The 18,027-nt window shown below is 33.8% G+C and overlaps 3 protein-coding genes and 1 non-coding gene across 4 annotated transcripts; 2 read left to right on the top strand and 2 right to left on the bottom strand.

Annotated features, from left to right (window-relative positions):
* Positions 1 to 1,221: 1,221 nt before the first annotated feature.
* Positions 1,222 to 1,304, bottom strand: trnal-cag (transfer RNA leucine (anticodon CAG)). The gene has a single exon. It is a non-coding gene; the product is annotated as a tRNA-Leu (tRNA).
* A 250-nt stretch (positions 1,305 to 1,554) lies between these two features.
* Positions 1,555 to 3,476, top strand: dusp23b (dual specificity phosphatase 23b). The gene is made up of 3 exons (XM_065254830.2): positions 1,555 to 2,246; positions 2,699 to 2,999; positions 3,198 to 3,476. Exons 2-3 carry the CDS (start codon positions 2,730 to 2,732, stop codon positions 3,384 to 3,386), a joined length of 459 nt encoding a protein of 152 aa, XP_065110902.1. The 5' UTR covers positions 1,555 to 2,246; positions 2,699 to 2,729; the 3' UTR covers positions 3,387 to 3,476.
* A 1,921-nt stretch (positions 3,477 to 5,397) lies between these two features.
* Positions 5,398 to 13,293, bottom strand: txlnbb (taxilin beta b). The gene is made up of 10 exons (XM_065254814.1): positions 13,160 to 13,293; positions 11,464 to 11,698; positions 10,977 to 11,068; positions 9,962 to 10,132; positions 9,655 to 9,849; positions 8,289 to 8,408; positions 8,104 to 8,178; positions 7,926 to 8,018; positions 6,330 to 6,425; positions 5,398 to 6,053 (listed from the first exon to the last, which is right to left on the bottom strand). The coding sequence occupies exons 2-10, from the start codon at positions 11,684 to 11,686 to the stop codon at positions 5,526 to 5,528; spliced, it is 1,593 nt and encodes a 530-aa protein (XP_065110886.1). The 5' UTR covers positions 11,687 to 11,698; positions 13,160 to 13,293; the 3' UTR covers positions 5,398 to 5,525.
* A 2,751-nt stretch (positions 13,294 to 16,044) lies between these two features.
* LOC135737754 (gap junction epsilon-1 protein) lies at positions 16,045 to 17,513 on the top strand. The gene is made up of 3 exons (XM_065255657.1): positions 16,045 to 16,083; positions 16,448 to 16,630; positions 16,798 to 17,513. The coding sequence occupies exons 1-3, from the start codon at positions 16,045 to 16,047 to the stop codon at positions 17,191 to 17,193; spliced, it is 618 nt and encodes a 205-aa protein (XP_065111729.1). The 3' UTR covers positions 17,194 to 17,513.
* Positions 17,514 to 18,027: the final 514 nt, after the last annotated feature.

Raw genomic sequence — 18,027 nt, 5'->3', positions numbered from 1 at the left:
ATAACCTACACTGAAAAAAATTATTTTTTCAATTTACTCAATTTTTTTAAGGTAAGTGGTTGCAATCAATTTATTTAAGCTACATTTAAACAAAAAATATTAGTAAAGTAAAATAAAATAAAAAACTTTTGTTTAAATGTAGCTAAAAATAAATTGATTGCAACCACTTTCCTTAAAAAAATTGGTTAAATTGAATGAATATTTTTTTTCCGTGTAGCACCTTAACTGCATATAGAATTCATATCACTAAAAACACTTCTGACAGCCATTGGACGGGACTCGAAACCAGCTTTATTACACAGGGCTTCATGAAGACCAACTAGTCTTTTAGACCAGTGGTTCTCAAACTGGGGGCTGCGAGATGGGCCCCAGTATTATGGCATTTTATAAAATACATTAATTTATCATAAATTCTGTGTAATTAAACCTCAGAAACATAAGGCTATACCAACAGCAATACGTTGTATAATTTAATATGTTTTGTTTCATTAAAATTTTAAGTATTACAATGTTTAATGTCATACATTTCTTTTGGGGGGGGACCATACACAAGGGGAGGGGGTTGAGAACCACTGTTTTAGACAATCCACCAATGTTCACATTTACACATTTGGCGGACACTTGCATCCAAAGTGCACAGAGGACACCTAAATTTGGTGTTTTCTCGAAATGGATATTCCCTTACGAAAATTAACCATGGTTTTATTGTGGTAAAAGTGTAGTAAGCATGTCTCTTCGGTGAATTGATTACTATCAGCAAAACCATGGTTTTACTACACTAACCATGGTTTAACTATGGGTTTTGAAAAAAAACATGGTAATTTTGTGGTTGATATGGTTTTACTACACATTAACCATGTTTTTTTTTAACTGTAGTTAAATCATGGTTAATTTTTGTAAGGGGTGGTGATACAATTGCCATTATAAGGGTCAGGTGATGATAATATTTCTGTAATATTTTATATTATGTAATAAGGGCCCAGATTTAATTAAGCATTTACTTTATAATGTGTTTTGACCCATATGTCAATTATCCAACCATGTAGCACTTTCGATTGTGTTAATGAACAACCAAGATTAGCAAGCACACACACTAGCAAACAAAGATGATTAGCAAGCACGCTCTCATTTATTTCGTTTTGTGGCTGAAGGCCGAAAACGTCGAACTTTTGGTACAGTAACAGAAATGTTAATATTATACGCAACGAAAACGTGTTTGCTTGTCAGAAGTGGGATTCGAACCCACGCCTCCAGAGGAGACTGCGACCTGAACGCAGCGCCTTAGACCGCTCGGCCATCCTGACATGCTAGCAGCCGCGGTGCAGCTAATGGCTAATTATTTCGCCTACTTTGGGCAGTCCAACGACGGGCACAATTTGCCATTTTTAATGTTAGATATTAATCTTATTATGTATTAGATTCATGTTATTACATTTTAGTAAAAGCAAACGTCTCCAGCTAGGCAAAGCAACGAGAGTTGTGCATGAAAAGCGGGCACTGACGTACAAAATGTGCGCCCGAAAACTGGATGAAGACGTCGCAGAAACTATTTCGTCACATATTTACTTTTAGCGTTTGTTGGAAAAACAGTAAACAATAGCAAATACATAATATAGCTACGAATGTTTACATTTATTAATTTACCAACCCGGAACTCTCTTATCCAAACAACGGTTTGCGCTAAGAAAAAAAGCGTAAGATTGACCAGAGCATGGCAATTGGTAACTTCAGTTGGGATTCATGTTGTTTGTTTGTGGTGGTTCTCGGTGTCTATAATGCAAATATGATATTCAGCAGAACAGCTAAACAAATCCGTTGTCATCAGTACAAAAATATATCTTTAAATAGTATTTTTTTTCTGACTGTTACCTTCGTCTGGACTCTGGTATTTCACAGTCTGCTTTTTATGACTAAGAATTGGGGTGGGCTTTTTAGAAAAGCGCATTTTATTGGCAACTTAAAACGTCAATCACGTTAAATGCCCATAAACGGAGTGTCAGGCAATGACGACGATGCTCGCTCACAGGCACGAGCGCCCTCAAGCAGGAACATTCAACATCTAGATATGTTTTTTTTTACCGATTAACATCGATTTAATCTCGATAGAACCGTATGTATTGCATTAACGCGTTTGTAGACTTGTTTATATAACATTATTTTACATACAGTAAGTTTTGAGAAGCGTGTATAGTGTTTATAACGGATGTGTTGATGAAAGCCAAGCCAAATAAACGCTGAACTAAAAGGTATATATAATTTTTTTTTGTTTGCAATATAAGTATTTTTTGTTCCCTAACCTCATAAATATATATGTATTTGCATGTCTTTGGTCAAAAATATGTTCTTGCATGGTACAGCTAAAATAATTATATATTATATAGTTTATTATAATGAAATAAAATGTAATCATACCTTATATTACACATTAATATTACAATATTATGAATATGTAACTTAATAATCAATGCTAATAATGTTGATGGTTGTTTTATGTTTTTTTTTACTTTTTCTTTTTGCTTAAACTCATTCTCATTGTTTTTAACCTGTAGCACTTTGAGATCTGTACAAGTGCAATATTAATAAAATGTATTATTATATACATTGCAATATTATTTAAGGACACAACTGAAATGTACTGTAATGTAATGGTTTCCTTACACAATGCAATATTGTTTTATTGTTACATTATTTCAAACAGTCACTGTAAACAGAAAAGATTTAAACTCATCATGGCCTCAGCTCAACCTCCAAATTTCTCCTGGGTGGATCCTGGTAAAGTGGCTGGAATGGCAATGCCCAGGATGACCGCTCACTATCAGTACCTGCTGAACAACGGCATAAAGCATCTGGTGAGCCTAAGTGAACGTAACCCTCCTTATCACGACACCTGTCCAGAGCTGACCTTTCACCGCATTAGGATTCATGACTTCTGTGCTCCAACATTTGATCAGATAAAGAGGTTTCTGTCTATAGTGGAGGAGGCCAATGCAAAAGGACAGGTAAAACAAACAAGTCCAGCTTTATATGTGTAAAAAGATTTTAGCTGCATGCATAAAACACCTTCATCCTTTAAAACTAGGACAAGAAAGCATTTTTAAAATATGTTGTTTACAAGAAAAGTTCCATAATTGAGGGGTCACTATGTCTGAATTTGCTGGATTTACTGTTAGTGTTTGACTTCTTGACTTTGTCGTCAGGGTGTTGCTGTGCACTGTATGCTTGGTTTTGGCAGGACAGGGACGATGCTTGCCTGCTACCTGGTAAAGAGCAGGAAAATGAATGGAATTGATGCCATTAATGAGATCAGAAGCATTCGACGAGGGTCCATTGAAACTCGGGAGCAAGAACAAGCAGTGGTGCAGTTTTATCAGCAAACTAAAGTGTAAAATGGGATAGGCTTCTAAATCATTTATTTTTATAATATGTATATGACTAATGTACTGTAAAGCAATAATATATAACCATAAACTTTCCAACCTTGTCTGTGTTTCTCTTTAAATGTGTGCATCTTAAGGTTTGGTTTGTGGGGAGTATGGGGTGTTATTCTTATTCTGGATGATCGAGGCAGACCAAAAATGTCCATGTTTGTGTCTCACTTTGGATTCATTGGAATCCGTTGAATTGATTGAGCCTAGGCTTTTTCCTCTTTCTGTGCCTTGTAGTGTTTTGATTTGTCCACTAGAGGGCGACCTTACTCCAAAGATTTTCTTGATTTTCAAGAATTCAGAATTGTGTTTCTGTGAGTGAAATTATATAAAAATTTAACGTTGTTCAATTTTAAACTTTGTAAAGACTGAAGCTACTGTAAAATTATTTTCAAAAATATTTTCCCTACCTTACAGACAGATATTTTGAAAAGGCATACTTGGCTTGCCTAAAGATTCTAGGCGGCGCTAGAGGGTTTACTTAGAAAAACTAACCAATGAGAGACAACCTCTGTCTGTCAATCATTTTGCGACATGTTTGGGGGTGGGGTTTGTGGGAGAGAGCGTGTGCTGTAGCAATTGCAGAAATACATTATTTTAATAACTGATATTTAATCTTTATATTTATTATTGGCAAACTGGATGGTAACAATTTTATAGTTGCTAGAATTAATTTCGTATTTTATATAACAAATAAAATAAATATATTTTAAATATATTTCAAACTTTTTTAAATGGACAAAATATGTATGTGCTTAGAGATATTTTGAAATATGTTTACAAAAAATTATTTTTCACCTATATATTTTTTGTATATTTTGAAATATATATATATATATATATATATATATATATATATATATATATATTCAACTTGCAAAAATCTACTTTAATATTTTATACATACTTATTTGTACAAACTTTTATACTTTGGCCAGGAAAAATATATTTTTTGCCATATGGGTTGTAAAATTAGAAATGTATTTGTTGCCCCATTTTGATATATGTTAATATATCTTAGAATGTGTTAATGTTTTATACATATTTTGTGTTATGCTATTTAACACATTTTGTGTCAGTTTGTGTTGATTTTGTGTTCAAATAATTAGTTAAACAACACAAATGTGTTGTTACAATAATAACACAGAGATTAATGTGTTGTCCTTAACTAGACACAAAATGTGTTGTTTTAAGGTTAAAACTAAATATATTTTCAAATTCAAAAATATATTTCATTAAACTTTACTTTCTACAAAATGTATTTAAAACATATTTTTGTCCAGAGATATGTATTTTTTGTGGTATGGAAGTAGCCAAAGAAGTGCAAGTTCAGAGATTTACCTTGACAATGAACCACAACAACCATAATTGTGCCTAATAATTTATAAATGTCCACTTTATAGCAGAACATATCAATGTGTGGTACAATAAAAGAAAAATCTATTTTTAACACTTTCATAAACCAATGCTAAACTATACATGTGAACTCTTATCAAGCTGTATGTACACTGTAAAAAAAAATCCATAGAAATTACAATGTTATTGCAGCTGGGTTGCCGGTAATTTACCGTAGATTTAAATTTATGTTATTTACTGGCAAGAGTTTGTTCAAAGTTAAATAAATTTTAAATATTAACAAGTCTTTATCTTAACAGAATAAAACTATACAATAACAGCCTCATGCAAAGCATTCTGGGAAACAGAAATCATCATCAACCTTTTTCTGTTTTTTGCTTCAGATTTTGTTTCCCAGAACGTTTTGCTTGATGCTGTTTTTTTAATTTTACTCTGTAAAGACAAAGACTTGTAAATGTTAAATGTTCATTCAACTTTGAACAATATGTTGCCAGTAAATAACATAAATTTAAATCTACGGTAAATTACCGGCAACCCAGCTGCAATTTCTACGGATTTTTTTTTACAGTGTAGTTCTGTGATTATTTGCATAAAATAATGACAAATTGTTCTCAAATCTGTGGGATTCATTTTAATCCAGTCAAACATTAGACTACATAAGAAAAGACTGCTCACTATAAAGGCATTTATAGAGTTGGGCTGTATGAACTTTATTTACGAATGTGACAAATAGTCAGATCTGATCTAGTCGACAGACTGCATTTCTTTGTCTCTGATCTCTTGGTGTTCCTCAGACAGTGTGTCTGTCTCCTGTGTAAAGTTCTGCTGGATCTCAGCGTCGGCTCCTGAAGCCTGTTGCTCGTCCTGAATCACATCTGTGCTTTCAGATAACTCACAGCTGTTTGAATCCTCATAAGCTTCGGGTGGCAAGTGACGACGAATGGTGAAAGATTCAGCCAGCTCTTGTAGCAGAGCTTTCTCGACCTTCAAACTGGCGAGCTCTTTGCTCAGTGGAGTCACTTGTGCAGGGGCCGGTTGGATGGGGGCATCTGATTTTTGGGTGACCTCTTCTGTTGATGGTACCACTTCCTCATTGGTTACTGTAACTTCTCCTGCGGCTTCAGTGGTGACCGCCGTGTCAGCCGTATCTTGCTGGGACACTTGAAGCTTCTCATACAGGGTTTTTCTCTCATCCTGGAGGGCTCTACAGAGCTTCTCCAGTTTCTGAATCTTCACTGTGCAGAGTTCAAATTCCTTTTCTTTGAGGGTTTTCTGCGTGAGAGATGAGAACACAGTAAACCTTAAATAGATCTTTTGGATAGTTGGATACCAGAGTAAAGTTTGTTTAGTCTTAGTCTTAGTTTCACAGAAAAGGTCTTGGTCATGGATGCCAGCTCACTGATTTTATCATTTTAGCTTCAGTTAAAAAAAATCGGCTATAGACAGACTGATATCTTTCTTAAGTAAAGTAAACAGATATTTGTAAATTGAATAACTAACATTGCTTTCAACTCATTATTGTGTAAATGATACTGTACTGTTACTCACGTCTGTAACCATATCAATAAGAGATTTATTACAGCCATCAAATCGGGACTTCCAGGTCATTGCCTCTTTTTCCAACTTCTTCATCTTTTTTGCCATCTGTAAGACAAGGCAGCATCTTAACATGTACATCAAGTACTTCACCAAACATTTTTATCAAATTATAATTCGTTACATTTATATAGCGCTTTTCTCAGTGCTCAAAGCGCTTTTACACATGAATGGGGGAATCTCCTCGACCACCACCAATGTGCAGCATCCACCTGGATAAATTGAATTTATAATTAATTTAATAAAAGTTTCTGCCTAGAAAATCGCAACCTTTAATTTTCTGTCGGTCTTAGTAAACGATGTAACTACAGAAGAGTCAAGTTTTAAATAGGAAAAATATAAAAACTCGTTGGTTATTTTTTAGCGCGATGCTAATGGTCTAATCACATTTAATGGATTGTGCTAAGCTATGCTAAAAGTGGTAGCGCCAGACCCGGAGATCAGCTGAATGGATTCCAAAACGGTAAAAATCAAATGTTTAACTCTAGGGGAGCTGGAAAATGAGCATATATTCAAAAAAAGCAGAATGTACCCTTAAACTTTCTTGATAAGTGAGGAGTTGCTATTATTAATAAAAATATAGTTGAAATAACTTACGGTAATTGAACTTTAGTTTTTTATAATTTATAGCAAACCCTCCAATAATCAAGAAAGTTCAAATGTATTATAATTTTAATTTGATTAAACTTGAGTTTTTAGGGATTTTTAGTGGGTGGTAACACTGTAAAAAATACTTTGCTGCCTTAAAATTTTTATTAAATCAACTCAGATTTACAAGTCATGTCAACAAAGATGAGTTGTCACAACTTATAAAATATAATTGAGAAAAGTCAACTTAATTTTATTGACTCACCTGTAGTTATAGCAACTAATCTCTAGTCAAGATAAATAATAGTAAGTTGAAATAACTTGTAAATCTGAGTTGATTCAACAAAAAATTTTAAGGCAGCAAAGTATTTTTACACTGAATTTATTACATCTGGATTATGTAATCAGATTCCAAAATCAATAACATTACATTTTAAAAAACTCGTAATCAGAGTACAGTTATTTAATTGTTACAGATTCCTTCACATGGATTATGTTACATATTACGTTCTTATTTTTTCATAATCTCACAAAACTTTCATAATCCAACTAACCCACAAGGGTGTGCCTGACGTGTTTTATATGTTTTTATCATAAACCCTTTAGACGCATCTGCACCAGGAACTTATTTTGACAAGACACGTGATGCACATAGGATCACTTGACGCGCAGAACACATATTTTAAAATTACGAGCCACACACATGACGGGCTAAATACATGTTGTGACGAACTTCCCCTCGTGCGCCCTGGAAAAAGTAGTCACAAGCTGTCATCTGATCTGAATCTTACCTTAATTATGTAACTAATTACAATTTCCAAGTAATCTCCCCAGCTCTGTAAATCACTGACATTTCATGATCTATCCAACTATTGAGTTTAAATTATGTCAGAGGGAAGAAAACAGATTTGAAAAGAAATCACAGGGATCCATTATAGTTGAAGAAATATAGACACAAACCTTATCCATGTCCTGTTTGAAGCTGGCATACACATTATTACTCTTCGATACCGTTCCTTGGAATTCATCGAACTTCTCCGAATATACAGCAAGCTACAAGAAAAGTTTATTTTTACATTTTGGAACAAATGTGAATTAAACAAATACAAAAAATGTTTCATATTTGATGTTAATTTACCTGGGCCTTCATGTCAGTCTCTTGTTCTTTATAAAGTTTAACATGAAGTTTTGCTTCTGCAGCTTGCTTCAGTAACTACAGTAGACAACCGATATGGTTTGACAAATTAATAAGAATTTACTGAAAGCAGCGATATTTACTGTAAATGTTTCACACAATGAATGGACTAAGAATATAAAACTCACGTGTTCCTTCTCTAGCTTGTGTTTCTCCTGAGCGTCTTTCAGCATCATGTTGGCCTGTGCGAGTTTTGTCTCCAGTAATTTCTGCTGCAGGTCTCTATGCTTGAAAACCTTTTCGAGATTCTGTATCGAGGACAAAGCATCTTTCTTAAAGTCACATACATGTGTTCAAACAGTATTCAGTAAGGGAAACACTTCTTAATATAATCTCTGAATTAGGGCTGGGAATGGGATCGATTTAAATGTTCTGATTTGATTCGATTCTGATTCACATGCTCTTAATTTGATTTGATTCAATTCTCCATGATTCAATTAAATGAATGTGCACTGTAAAAATGCAGCATTTTTTTCAATCAACGTATATTTACACTGTAAAAAAAATCCGTAGAAATTACAATGGTATTGCAGCTGGGTTGCCGGTAAATTACCGTAGATATAAATTTATCTTATTTACTGGCAGGACTTTGTTCAAAGTTAAATAAATTTTAAATATTAACAAGTCTTTATCTTTACAGAATAAAACTATACAATAACAGCCTCATGCAAAGCATTCTGGGAACCAGAAATCATCATCAACCTTTTCTGTTTTTTGCTTCAGATTTTGTTTCCCAGAATGTTTTGCATGCTGCTGTTTTTCTAGTTTTATTCTGTAAAGACAAAGACTTGTAAATGTTTAATGTTCATTTAACTTTGAACAAAATGTTGCCAGTAAATAACATACATTTAAATCTATGGTAAGTTACCGGCAACCCAGCTGCAAATTTCTACGGAATTTTTTTACAGTGTATGTGTTACTTTAATAACTTAACAAATTAAGTTAAACAATTTCAACTTGTTTTTATAAGTTATGTCAACTACTCATAGGCAAACATTTAAAATAGTAGGTTGAATTGACTTGCAAAACCAAGTTGTTTTAACATTTTGTTGCATTTTTTTTACAGTGTGGGTCTAATACAATTCCTGTAGATTTTTATAGATATATAAACATTTCTTTTTACTACAGCAATTCACCTCAGTATTGCAAATCACTTTGCTTTGTTCTTGTCCGCCGTATGTTTATTGTTGTGCTTGCAAAATGTAAAATGCTTTCATACCACTGCCTTTTTATGGGAAGGTGGTATTAATGTTGACGACGCACTTGCCATGTTAAGCAATGAATAAATGACAGGCTCTCTGTTGTAACATAACATTAGGTGACGTCTAATGGAAAGTAATAAGAATTATCTCAATAAGCTTTCAAAGTCAATGTTTGCGGAAATAGATTTTTAAAAATCAATTCAGGGCTTTTGAGAATCAATACTGAATAAACAACTAATTGTCCAGCCCTACTCCAAATTGTATATGGTAACTTTTATCAACATTCTCATACCGCTTCCCGCTGATCATATTTGGAAATAAGATCTTTGAGTTTTTCAGCAAGGGCACCGTTTTCCTGACACAGTTTGTTGTTCCGGTTGCTGTGCTCCTCGATCTGAGCCTGGATGTCTGTAAGGGTGCTCTGGAAATGTGTGGTGATTTCTTTTCTCTTGAGATCATCTTCACGGCATCTCTGTAGGGTTTCCTCCTGTGGGCACAGAAGTAGCATGAAGTTTTTTTTACAGCAGTGAGAGTGATTTTCAATTCATTTCAAGTTTATTTCCACCCAAGCACATCTACGACACGAGACGATTTTGCACCTTTAACGTCTTGTTGTGTCTCTGAAGTTCTCTGCACAAACCCTCCAGTTTACTGCGGGCCAGTACGGCTCTGCTGTGCTCGCTCTGAAGCTGATCTTTCTCCTTCAACACCTGGAGAAACTTCTTTTGCAGAACCTTCAACTGTTTCTCATCAGAACGATGCTCCTCTAGCTGCAGGGTCACGGATGCAAAAACATTACAGGTGAGACAGATAAGTCATCGAATTTGTATTAGTTATTAAAGGGCACACATTATGCATATTATTACAGTAATATACAGCAGGGAAAATAAGTATTTGACACATCAGCATTTTTATCAGTAAGGGGATTTCTAAGTGGGCTATTAACATACAGAAATCAGAACATTTAAGTATACAAGCTGAGTCATAATAAATAAAGTGAAATGGGAATAAGTATTAAACACATGAAAAGAACAAGGTGCAAAATGGCATAGAAAGCCAGGAGATTACCTGAAATCTGTCAGTATTGAGAGAAAAACCCTGCCCCCATTGATATCAGCTGCTTTAGTCCTAATTTATGGCCTAAAAAGGCTATAAAAAGCTGATATGTCAAATACTTATTTTCCTCGCTGTACGTCTCAGGTGTGCCTAGAATGTCTCTGTGAAGTTTCAGCTCAAAATACACCAATAGATCATTTGTTATAGCATGTCCAAAATGCACATATTTGGGTGGGAGAAAATTTTTTTTTTTGTGTGTGTACCTTTAAATGTAAATTAGCTACAGCTTCTCACTCCCTTACCAATAGACAGTGAGCGCTTTCAGTTAAAATAGATCTGATTCCTGTAAATAGAGTCTGTGACAATAGTATCTTTAGCTAGTGCTAGCAAACACATTTAGAAAAGCTTTTGGGTCAAATTAAAGTCAGTGGCTGTGGGCGTGGCTTTATCAGTGTGATGTCACATTAACAAAAAATCAAAACAGCATGTCTAATTAGACTGATTTGGTTTAAGGGGGATTAAAGAAGATGAAAATGAAAAGTTGTTGATTTAACTCACCAGTTCAGCATGTTTTTTGATGAGAGCCTCCAGTTTCTGCTCAGGGGTGCCAAGTTTATTGAGGCTTTGCATAAGAAGTGTGGCTTCCTTACCTGTGATTATTGAGACAATTGACTTTGGTTATAGTGGGAAAAAACATAAAGAGGATGTTAAAGATATATTATAAAGGTATTGTTGTTCTTTAACCTTTTAATACTAAGTATTACATAAAGAGAACTACATCTCTGGAGTAGCGGAGAGATAGAAGAGCTTGGTTTGTCTTAGTTTCGTCTAACTAACCATTAAAAGGTGAAAATGCATTTACTGTCTACCATCTAGTGGAAAACATTTAACAGGATGATTCAAACAGGACCATAAATTAAATGTGAAATGAAAAACAACAAAACAATTTACAAGAATTCAAAAGAGATACAAAGTTGTGGATTAGTCACATGATGTGAATGCTTTATAGACCTTCCATCATTTGTTTATCATCATCAGATCTCACCAAGAGCTTTAAGCATCTTCTTTTCCAGCTTCTGATCTTTACGCTTGCCTGCCACCTTCTCATCTATGACAGCCTCTTCTTCAACATCCTCAGGTCCAGCGGGCTCCTCAGTCACCTGATAACTGCTGATGATGTCCTCCAGCTGTTGGCTGAGATCTTCAGTCAGGTCATGAGTGACATCGGTTTTGCTGTCACTATTTGCAGGCTGAATGCAGGTCTCCATTTTGATTCAATTCTAGCCACCACAGAATTCAAACAGGACAGGAGAAATTGGTTTGCATTTCTACAACAATGGAACTGTTTACATTGCACAGTTTGATTTAAATTGTTATGAACCAGTGTCTTTTCGCAAATAAAGACACCATTGATCACTTAAAGGGATAGTTCACCCAAAAATGAATATTGTTTCAAAAAAAAGAAGAAATTTTGATAAATGATGGAAATCACACTGGAAAAAAGCTGTAATGCTGCATGGTCTCTCTCTGCAGGATATAACTTATAAAACAAGTTAAAATTATTTAGCCTAACTTAATTTGTTAAGTTAAAGTAAAGCAAAAGTTTTTTACAGTGCACACATACAGTTACCCATTGACTTCCATAATATTTGTTATTCCTAATATGGTATCGGCAATTTGTGCTTATCATCATTTATCAAAAACTTATTTTGTCTTTGACAGGATTAAATAACTAATTCGATTTTCATTTTTGGTTGAACCTATCCATATTAAAGCTTGCACAATTACATTTCTTAAAATGTGTTAATGTTAAAATATCAGGAATGTCGATCCTTCAAGTTGAGTTTTGAAAAGATTGTATAACTTGAGTAATTCATAAAAACTCAAACAATTTTCTATTTCTTTCTCTGCTAAATATTATGGCCTATCTGATAATGATGTAAAATAATATTGTCTTACAATGTGGTACATTTTATAAAATAAATAATATGATAATACTTGATGATCATTTTAGAGATTAAACTGTCATTTTGATGCCCTGACCAAGATGAATTATACCCTTTAACATTACATTACAATGATAACACTGAGAATTTTCTGAAAGTTTCATCTGATTTAAGAATGATTGTGACATTAAAATGAGTTGTTGGCTAACTTCTTTGAGTTGTTTACCCTTTGAGCAATGGAGTGACTGTCTGTCTCTTCTGTTCATCGGTGTTAAATTTAGCAGCTGTGATTTCACAAGCATGGCACATGTCACCTGTTCATGCTGTCTGCTCTATTTCAAGAGACTCTTAATATGGTCAAAATGATTAGATTTTTCCCAGTATTTTTCATATTAATGATTTTTTTAGTATCATTACATTGCTCATTTAATAATTCATTGCATCAATTGCACAAAAGAATAAAGAAAAACATTTTACATTGGCATCCAGTTGACCTACACTGAAACCTTCACAAGTCTCTAAAGTGTTTTACTGTTAATGCAACTATTTTTTGTTGTCTTTTGCATGCATTGATATTAAACCACAACAACCGTAATCCAGAAATTCTGTCTCAAAACTTGTTAGAAGTTTAACCCCAAACGACACCACAAGATTCATGCGTTACTCCTGCTGTGTGCATGCAGCTGTTTTTACATTTAGCCTACACTATAACATCACATAAATTTCACATTTATGAAACAATAATTGTGAGAGATAGTCAATAAAGTTCAGAAGGAGAATTGTGGTAAGACTTACCAGCAGGAGTACTGAGAGCGAGTGAACAGAGGAGTTCAGAGAGTCTCCAGCGGCTGTCAGGGTTCGGGGGCAGCTGGGATTGGACTCGACAGATCTCAAAATAATCCTGAGGGGTCGTGACTTCCTACACTTTGAATCTCATTTGTTTTAAAACTTTTGCAACACTTTATTCAAAAGCTTTCTAAATTTAATTGATTGTAAATTATACTTAAGAATATTTATAGTGTATTAATGTTTACTGTAAATAAAGAAGCTTGTAGTGCTTGATGAAACAAAAATGGTTTTAAAATCATATTTTACCCAAACTATAGACTATGAAAAAAGACAATTTTGTGTGTAAGTGTGCTTAAAATTGTGAGATTAACCCATTCCTATACCCAGTTGAGAGACTAGCAAAGAGGCTCTAATTAATATTCATGAGTAAAACTAAATTTAAACTTAACGACAATATCTAATTCTCATGATAGTCACGGATGTCAGTTGTAAAATTTTTCTTTATGTAATTAAAAAGTTAATAAACACACTTTTAGTAAAAAATGGTCCCTGTCTCCCTTTGAAAGTACACCTTTGCACCTAAGGAGTTCTGCAAATTTTGTCAAATCAACATATATTTTTATGTTACCTTATCTTAATAAAATTAAGTTAAACAACTTCATCTAGTTTTATAAGTTATGTCAACTATTTACAGGTTAAAACTTAAAATAGTATGTTAAATTGACTTGCAAAACCAAGTTGTTTTAACATTTTTTACAGTGTATTAGTACCTAAGAGGTCTACCCAGTCTCATGTAGATGAATATAAATAGCATGAAGTGTAAAAACACGTGCAATACATACGGAAAATTTTAATTTGGCAAACATATGATTCGCTAGTCCTTCTCTTTCACTTAAAGCAGCACATCTTTTTGTCGTTTTATACAGTATATTGGTTTCTGAATTTTTTCTTTTTTTTCCATTGTCGCTTGTGTTTGGGGTTAGAACAACTTTTTGTTACATAAAATAACATCCTAACCTAAACCCCAATTCTAACCCCAACTCCAGGCAACCATGGCACAAAAATAGACAAAAACATGGAGAAATTTTTTATTACATAACATCCTTTAAGCAAATCTCAAATCTAACCCCAAACCCAAGCGAAAATGGGAAAAAAACAGAAAAAAATGGAAAAAAAAACAATACATTAAACGACAAAAAAAGATGCGCAAGTGAACGGGAAGGACTGGCGAATCATGTGCACGCCAAATTGGAACGAGGTTTTACACAGAGGTACATATACATAAATGCTATACGGACCTTTGTAAAGGGTACCTCCCCACTGACAGCTAGGGAAAAATTTTTGATCAGTTTTTTATAAATCAGTTGGTAACGTTTGTGTATGCATTACAGTATAATTCTGACATCACAAGCTTCACATTAGCCAATAGAAAATCATTGATGCTACAGTAACCAATGCTCAGCAGCACAAATATTTTGAGCATGCCTCCATTAATCTCAGTGTGAAAAGCTCTTTTGATGAAGTGTAAAGCACAGCTCAGCTCAGTGGTATGTTTATAGACTCACACAGTTTACGAGATTGTGTTTGCATTGCACAGTAAAACTGTAAAAGCAACGCAAGGAAATGTTGACAATTTTTACATCAGTGACTTTATCAGCTTTGAGATGTTAGGACTATCAGAGACTTATTTCCCATAAGGTTTTGGCTCTATATCTGAATAAATGAGGAGGACAAGCTCTCCACTTGGACTTCGGCTGGTAAGAAGTCTGCTATAAAAAGATTTATTTATTTATTTAGAATATATGTTTTTATTTGTCTACTTACACTGAAAAAATAAAGGCTAGATTTACTCAAAAATATAGTGCATAATTATTGCATCTATTTTTTTAAGTAAGTTTTACATGGAATTTAAAGCAATTTATGCAATAAACATTTCAAGTAAAACTTGTGGATGCAAAAAAATGATACACTCTATTTTGTTAGTAAATCCAGCCTTAATTTTTTTTTACAGTGTATGTTACATTAATATATTATGGAAAATATACACAATTAATTGTCCATATACTGTATGTATCTTTTAATATACAGTGATGTCCAAAAGTAAGGAAACTTTGTATTATTTAATTTAATTTAATTTCTTTCATTAAATTCTATTAGTATTTTTTTCCATTTTGAGAATTTTCCATTTTGAGTTATGTTTTTTGAGTTATTATGTTCATTATTTTACTTTATAATTAGTTAACTTTTTTAACTTTATTCCTAGTTTATACTGAATTTTGAATCCTACACTTTAAAAAAACATTCTGTAGAAATGACAGTATTACTGGTAGCTGGTTGCCAGTAACTTAGTGTAGATTTTACATTTATGTTATTTACTGGCAACAGTTTGTTCAAAGTTAAATGAACATGAAACATTTTCAGTTTTTATTTTCTACAGTAAGTTATTGGCAACCAGCTGCATAATTACAGCTAATTTTTTACAGTGTAGTTGTAATCTTTTGAACCCCAGTTCATTGTAATTTATATATTACACTAAAGTCATACTTCAAATTTTAAAAGATCAATTGCATTTGTTAATTTCACCTTTAATATTCACTGAATTCATTGACACGGTCCCAAGTTTCCCCATATGGGTCAAAGGTTTATTTTTTTGCTGACGTTTTTGTCTGGGGATTATGTGTGGACCACATGTTCAGTGCTTTTGTTTATTTCTTTTTGTTGGTGTTTTGTACCTCATGGGTAAATTGATGAAGGTAGAGTGGTTGAAAGGGAAAAATGCATTGACCAGAGCTTTTGCTCAACTGCGAAGGTAAAGCGGAGTTTGAGTTGATGTTCAGCAGGGCTGAAATGACAGCCAAGATTCATAAAGTAGTAAAACCTTAAGAACCATCATGTCTTTAAACTACATAAAGAACTTCTATGAGGGATGTGTAAGTAAACAACAACTGTGTGTGGTTTGTACGCTGTGACATTTACTTGATTTTCTTTTTACACTCTTTATATTTTATTAGTTTTTATAGCAAATGTTATGATATAGTATAGTATGACTAGAATAATAAAGTCAAATCTCAAAGTCAAGTTCATCTGAAAGCATGATCTTATAGCATCAACCAGTCATCCTGTTTTATAAAATGTAAAAATCTAACAACCATGAAAATATAGAAAGTTACAAACCATGTCAATATTTTCTGTCTTCAGTTTTTTTTTTTTTTTTGTATCTTGTATTTATTGTATTAATTTTGTATATATTAACACCGTATTCTCCAATGCTCTACTTTTATCAATTTTTTTTAGCTTCGGCCTCCAACTGTGATTGGTCAGTTTCACACCCTGTTTTTTGGCTCTGTGCGGATGTTCTTCTTGGGAGTTCTGGGATTTGCGGTTTATGGGAATGAAGCCCTTCATTTTAGCTGTGATCCAGACAGGAGAGAGCTCAACCTTTTCTGTTACAATCAATTTAGACCTGTAACGCCTCAGGTAAAGTTTTTTATTGAGGAGTAAAAATATGATTTTATTTTAAAGACCAAAAAAGGAAGTACTGTACATTAAAGTATTAACTTGCATGTGTTCAATTATAGGTGCTTGAAGCTAACATACAAAAAAGCATTTGTAGCCTATAGTAAATGTTTGCGTTGTATTTTTAGGTGTTTTGGGCCCTTCAGTTAGTTACTGTGCTGGTTCCAGGAGCTGTGTTTCACCTTTACGCAGCATATAAAAACATCGACCAAGAGGACATTCTGGACCGACGGACATACACCGTGTTCTACATCATTTCTGTCCTCCTGCGAATTGTCCTGGAGGTAGCAGCGTTTTGGCTTCAGAGTCGACTCTTTGGATTCCTGGTTCATTCCCTGTATTTCTGTGATGCAAGTTCAATGGAAAAGACTTTAAACGTCACCAAGTGCATGGTCCCTGAGCATTTCGAAAAGACCATCTTTCTCAGCGCAATGTACATCTTTACCATAATCACCATGATTTTGTGTATGGCAGAGATTTTTGAAATACTGTGCAGGAGGCTTGGCTATTTGACCAATGAATGACATCATCAGATAAACAATTTGCATAACAAGTTTAATAACTAATGGATCCATCCAGGTGTTCAGATTGTCGTCTACCTCATTAAGAATAAGGGCTGGAGCTTTAATTTCAATTAATTTAAATGGTGCCCACATCATTTCTTATGTGGGTCAGATTGCTAAGGGACTGGGATGAGTATGATCATCTGTGAAATGCAGAAAAAAAGATTAAGCAATATTTTGCACAATAATAAACTTTTGTTGATTTGACCTTGCAAACTGTTGTTTTAATGTTGGTTTAAAAATGCAGCATGAAGTTAAAACAACTTGCTTTTGCCAGTCAATTCAACCTACTATTTTAAGTTTCGACTTAAAAAAGTTTTAAAATCAAGTTTAAATTGTTAAACTTAATTCGTTGTGTTAAAGTAACAAAACTATTTGTTGATTTGACAAAAATGCTGCATTTCTGAACCGACTGTGCATAAAACTTACAACTCTGTAATTACAATATATGTTGTACATTTGATGTGTTTACAGTAACTACAGACATTAAAAGACTATTTAACAACGTAACTGGACATTCTTTTATAATCTCACGAGTGCGACCAAATTTTAAAGGTGCAGTGTGTAGATTTTAGTGGCATCTTGCAGTAAGATTGTGAATTGCAACCAACGGCTCAGGCCACCATTTACTGAAACGCATAGAGAAGCTACGGTAGCTGCCACAGGACAAACATGTTGTTGTTTAAGACAAAATACAGTAGTGAGAAAACGTGCTCTGTAGAGCAGTTAGTCTGATTTAGGGCTACTGTAGAAACATGGCGGCACAAAATGGCGACTTCCATGTAAGGGGACCCA

The sequence above is a fragment of the Paramisgurnus dabryanus genome, chromosome 17 (assembly GCF_030506205.2).
Source record: "Paramisgurnus dabryanus chromosome 17, PD_genome_1.1, whole genome shotgun sequence".
Classification (NCBI taxonomy): Eukaryota; Metazoa; Chordata; class Actinopteri; order Cypriniformes; family Cobitidae; genus Paramisgurnus; species Paramisgurnus dabryanus.
This window is presented reverse-complemented; position numbering and strand designations above follow the sequence as displayed.

Bases quoted from the DNA above. Each gene is read 5' to 3' on its own strand.
- dusp23b (XM_065254830.2), top strand. From the start codon at position 2,730: ATGGCCTCAGCTCAACCTCCAAATTTCTCCTGGGTGGATCCTGGTAAA. The intron at 3,000-3,197 runs GTAAAACAAACA...CTTTGTCGTCAG, and splicing joins AGGCCAATGCAAAAGGACAG to GGTGTTGCTGTGCACTGTAT.
- txlnbb (XM_065254814.1), bottom strand. From the start codon at position 11,686: ATGGAGACCTGCATTCAGCCTGCAAATAGTGACAGCAAAACCGATGTC. The intron at 11,069-11,463 runs GTGAGATCTGAT...CAATAATCACAG, and splicing joins GAAGATGCTTAAAGCTCTTG to GTAAGGAAGCCACACTTCTT. The intron at 8,179-8,288 runs GTGAGTTTTATA...TGTCTACTGTAG, and splicing joins ACAAGCTAGAGAAGGAACAC to TTACTGAAGCAAGCTGCAGA.
- LOC135737754 (XM_065255657.1), top strand. From the start codon at position 16,045: ATGTCTTTAAACTACATAAAGAACTTCTATGAGGGATGT. The intron at 16,084-16,447 runs GTAAGTAAACAA...AATTTTTTTTAG, and splicing joins AGAACTTCTATGAGGGATGT to CTTCGGCCTCCAACTGTGAT. The intron at 16,631-16,797 runs GTAAAGTTTTTT...TTGTATTTTTAG, and splicing joins TTAGACCTGTAACGCCTCAG to GTGTTTTGGGCCCTTCAGTT.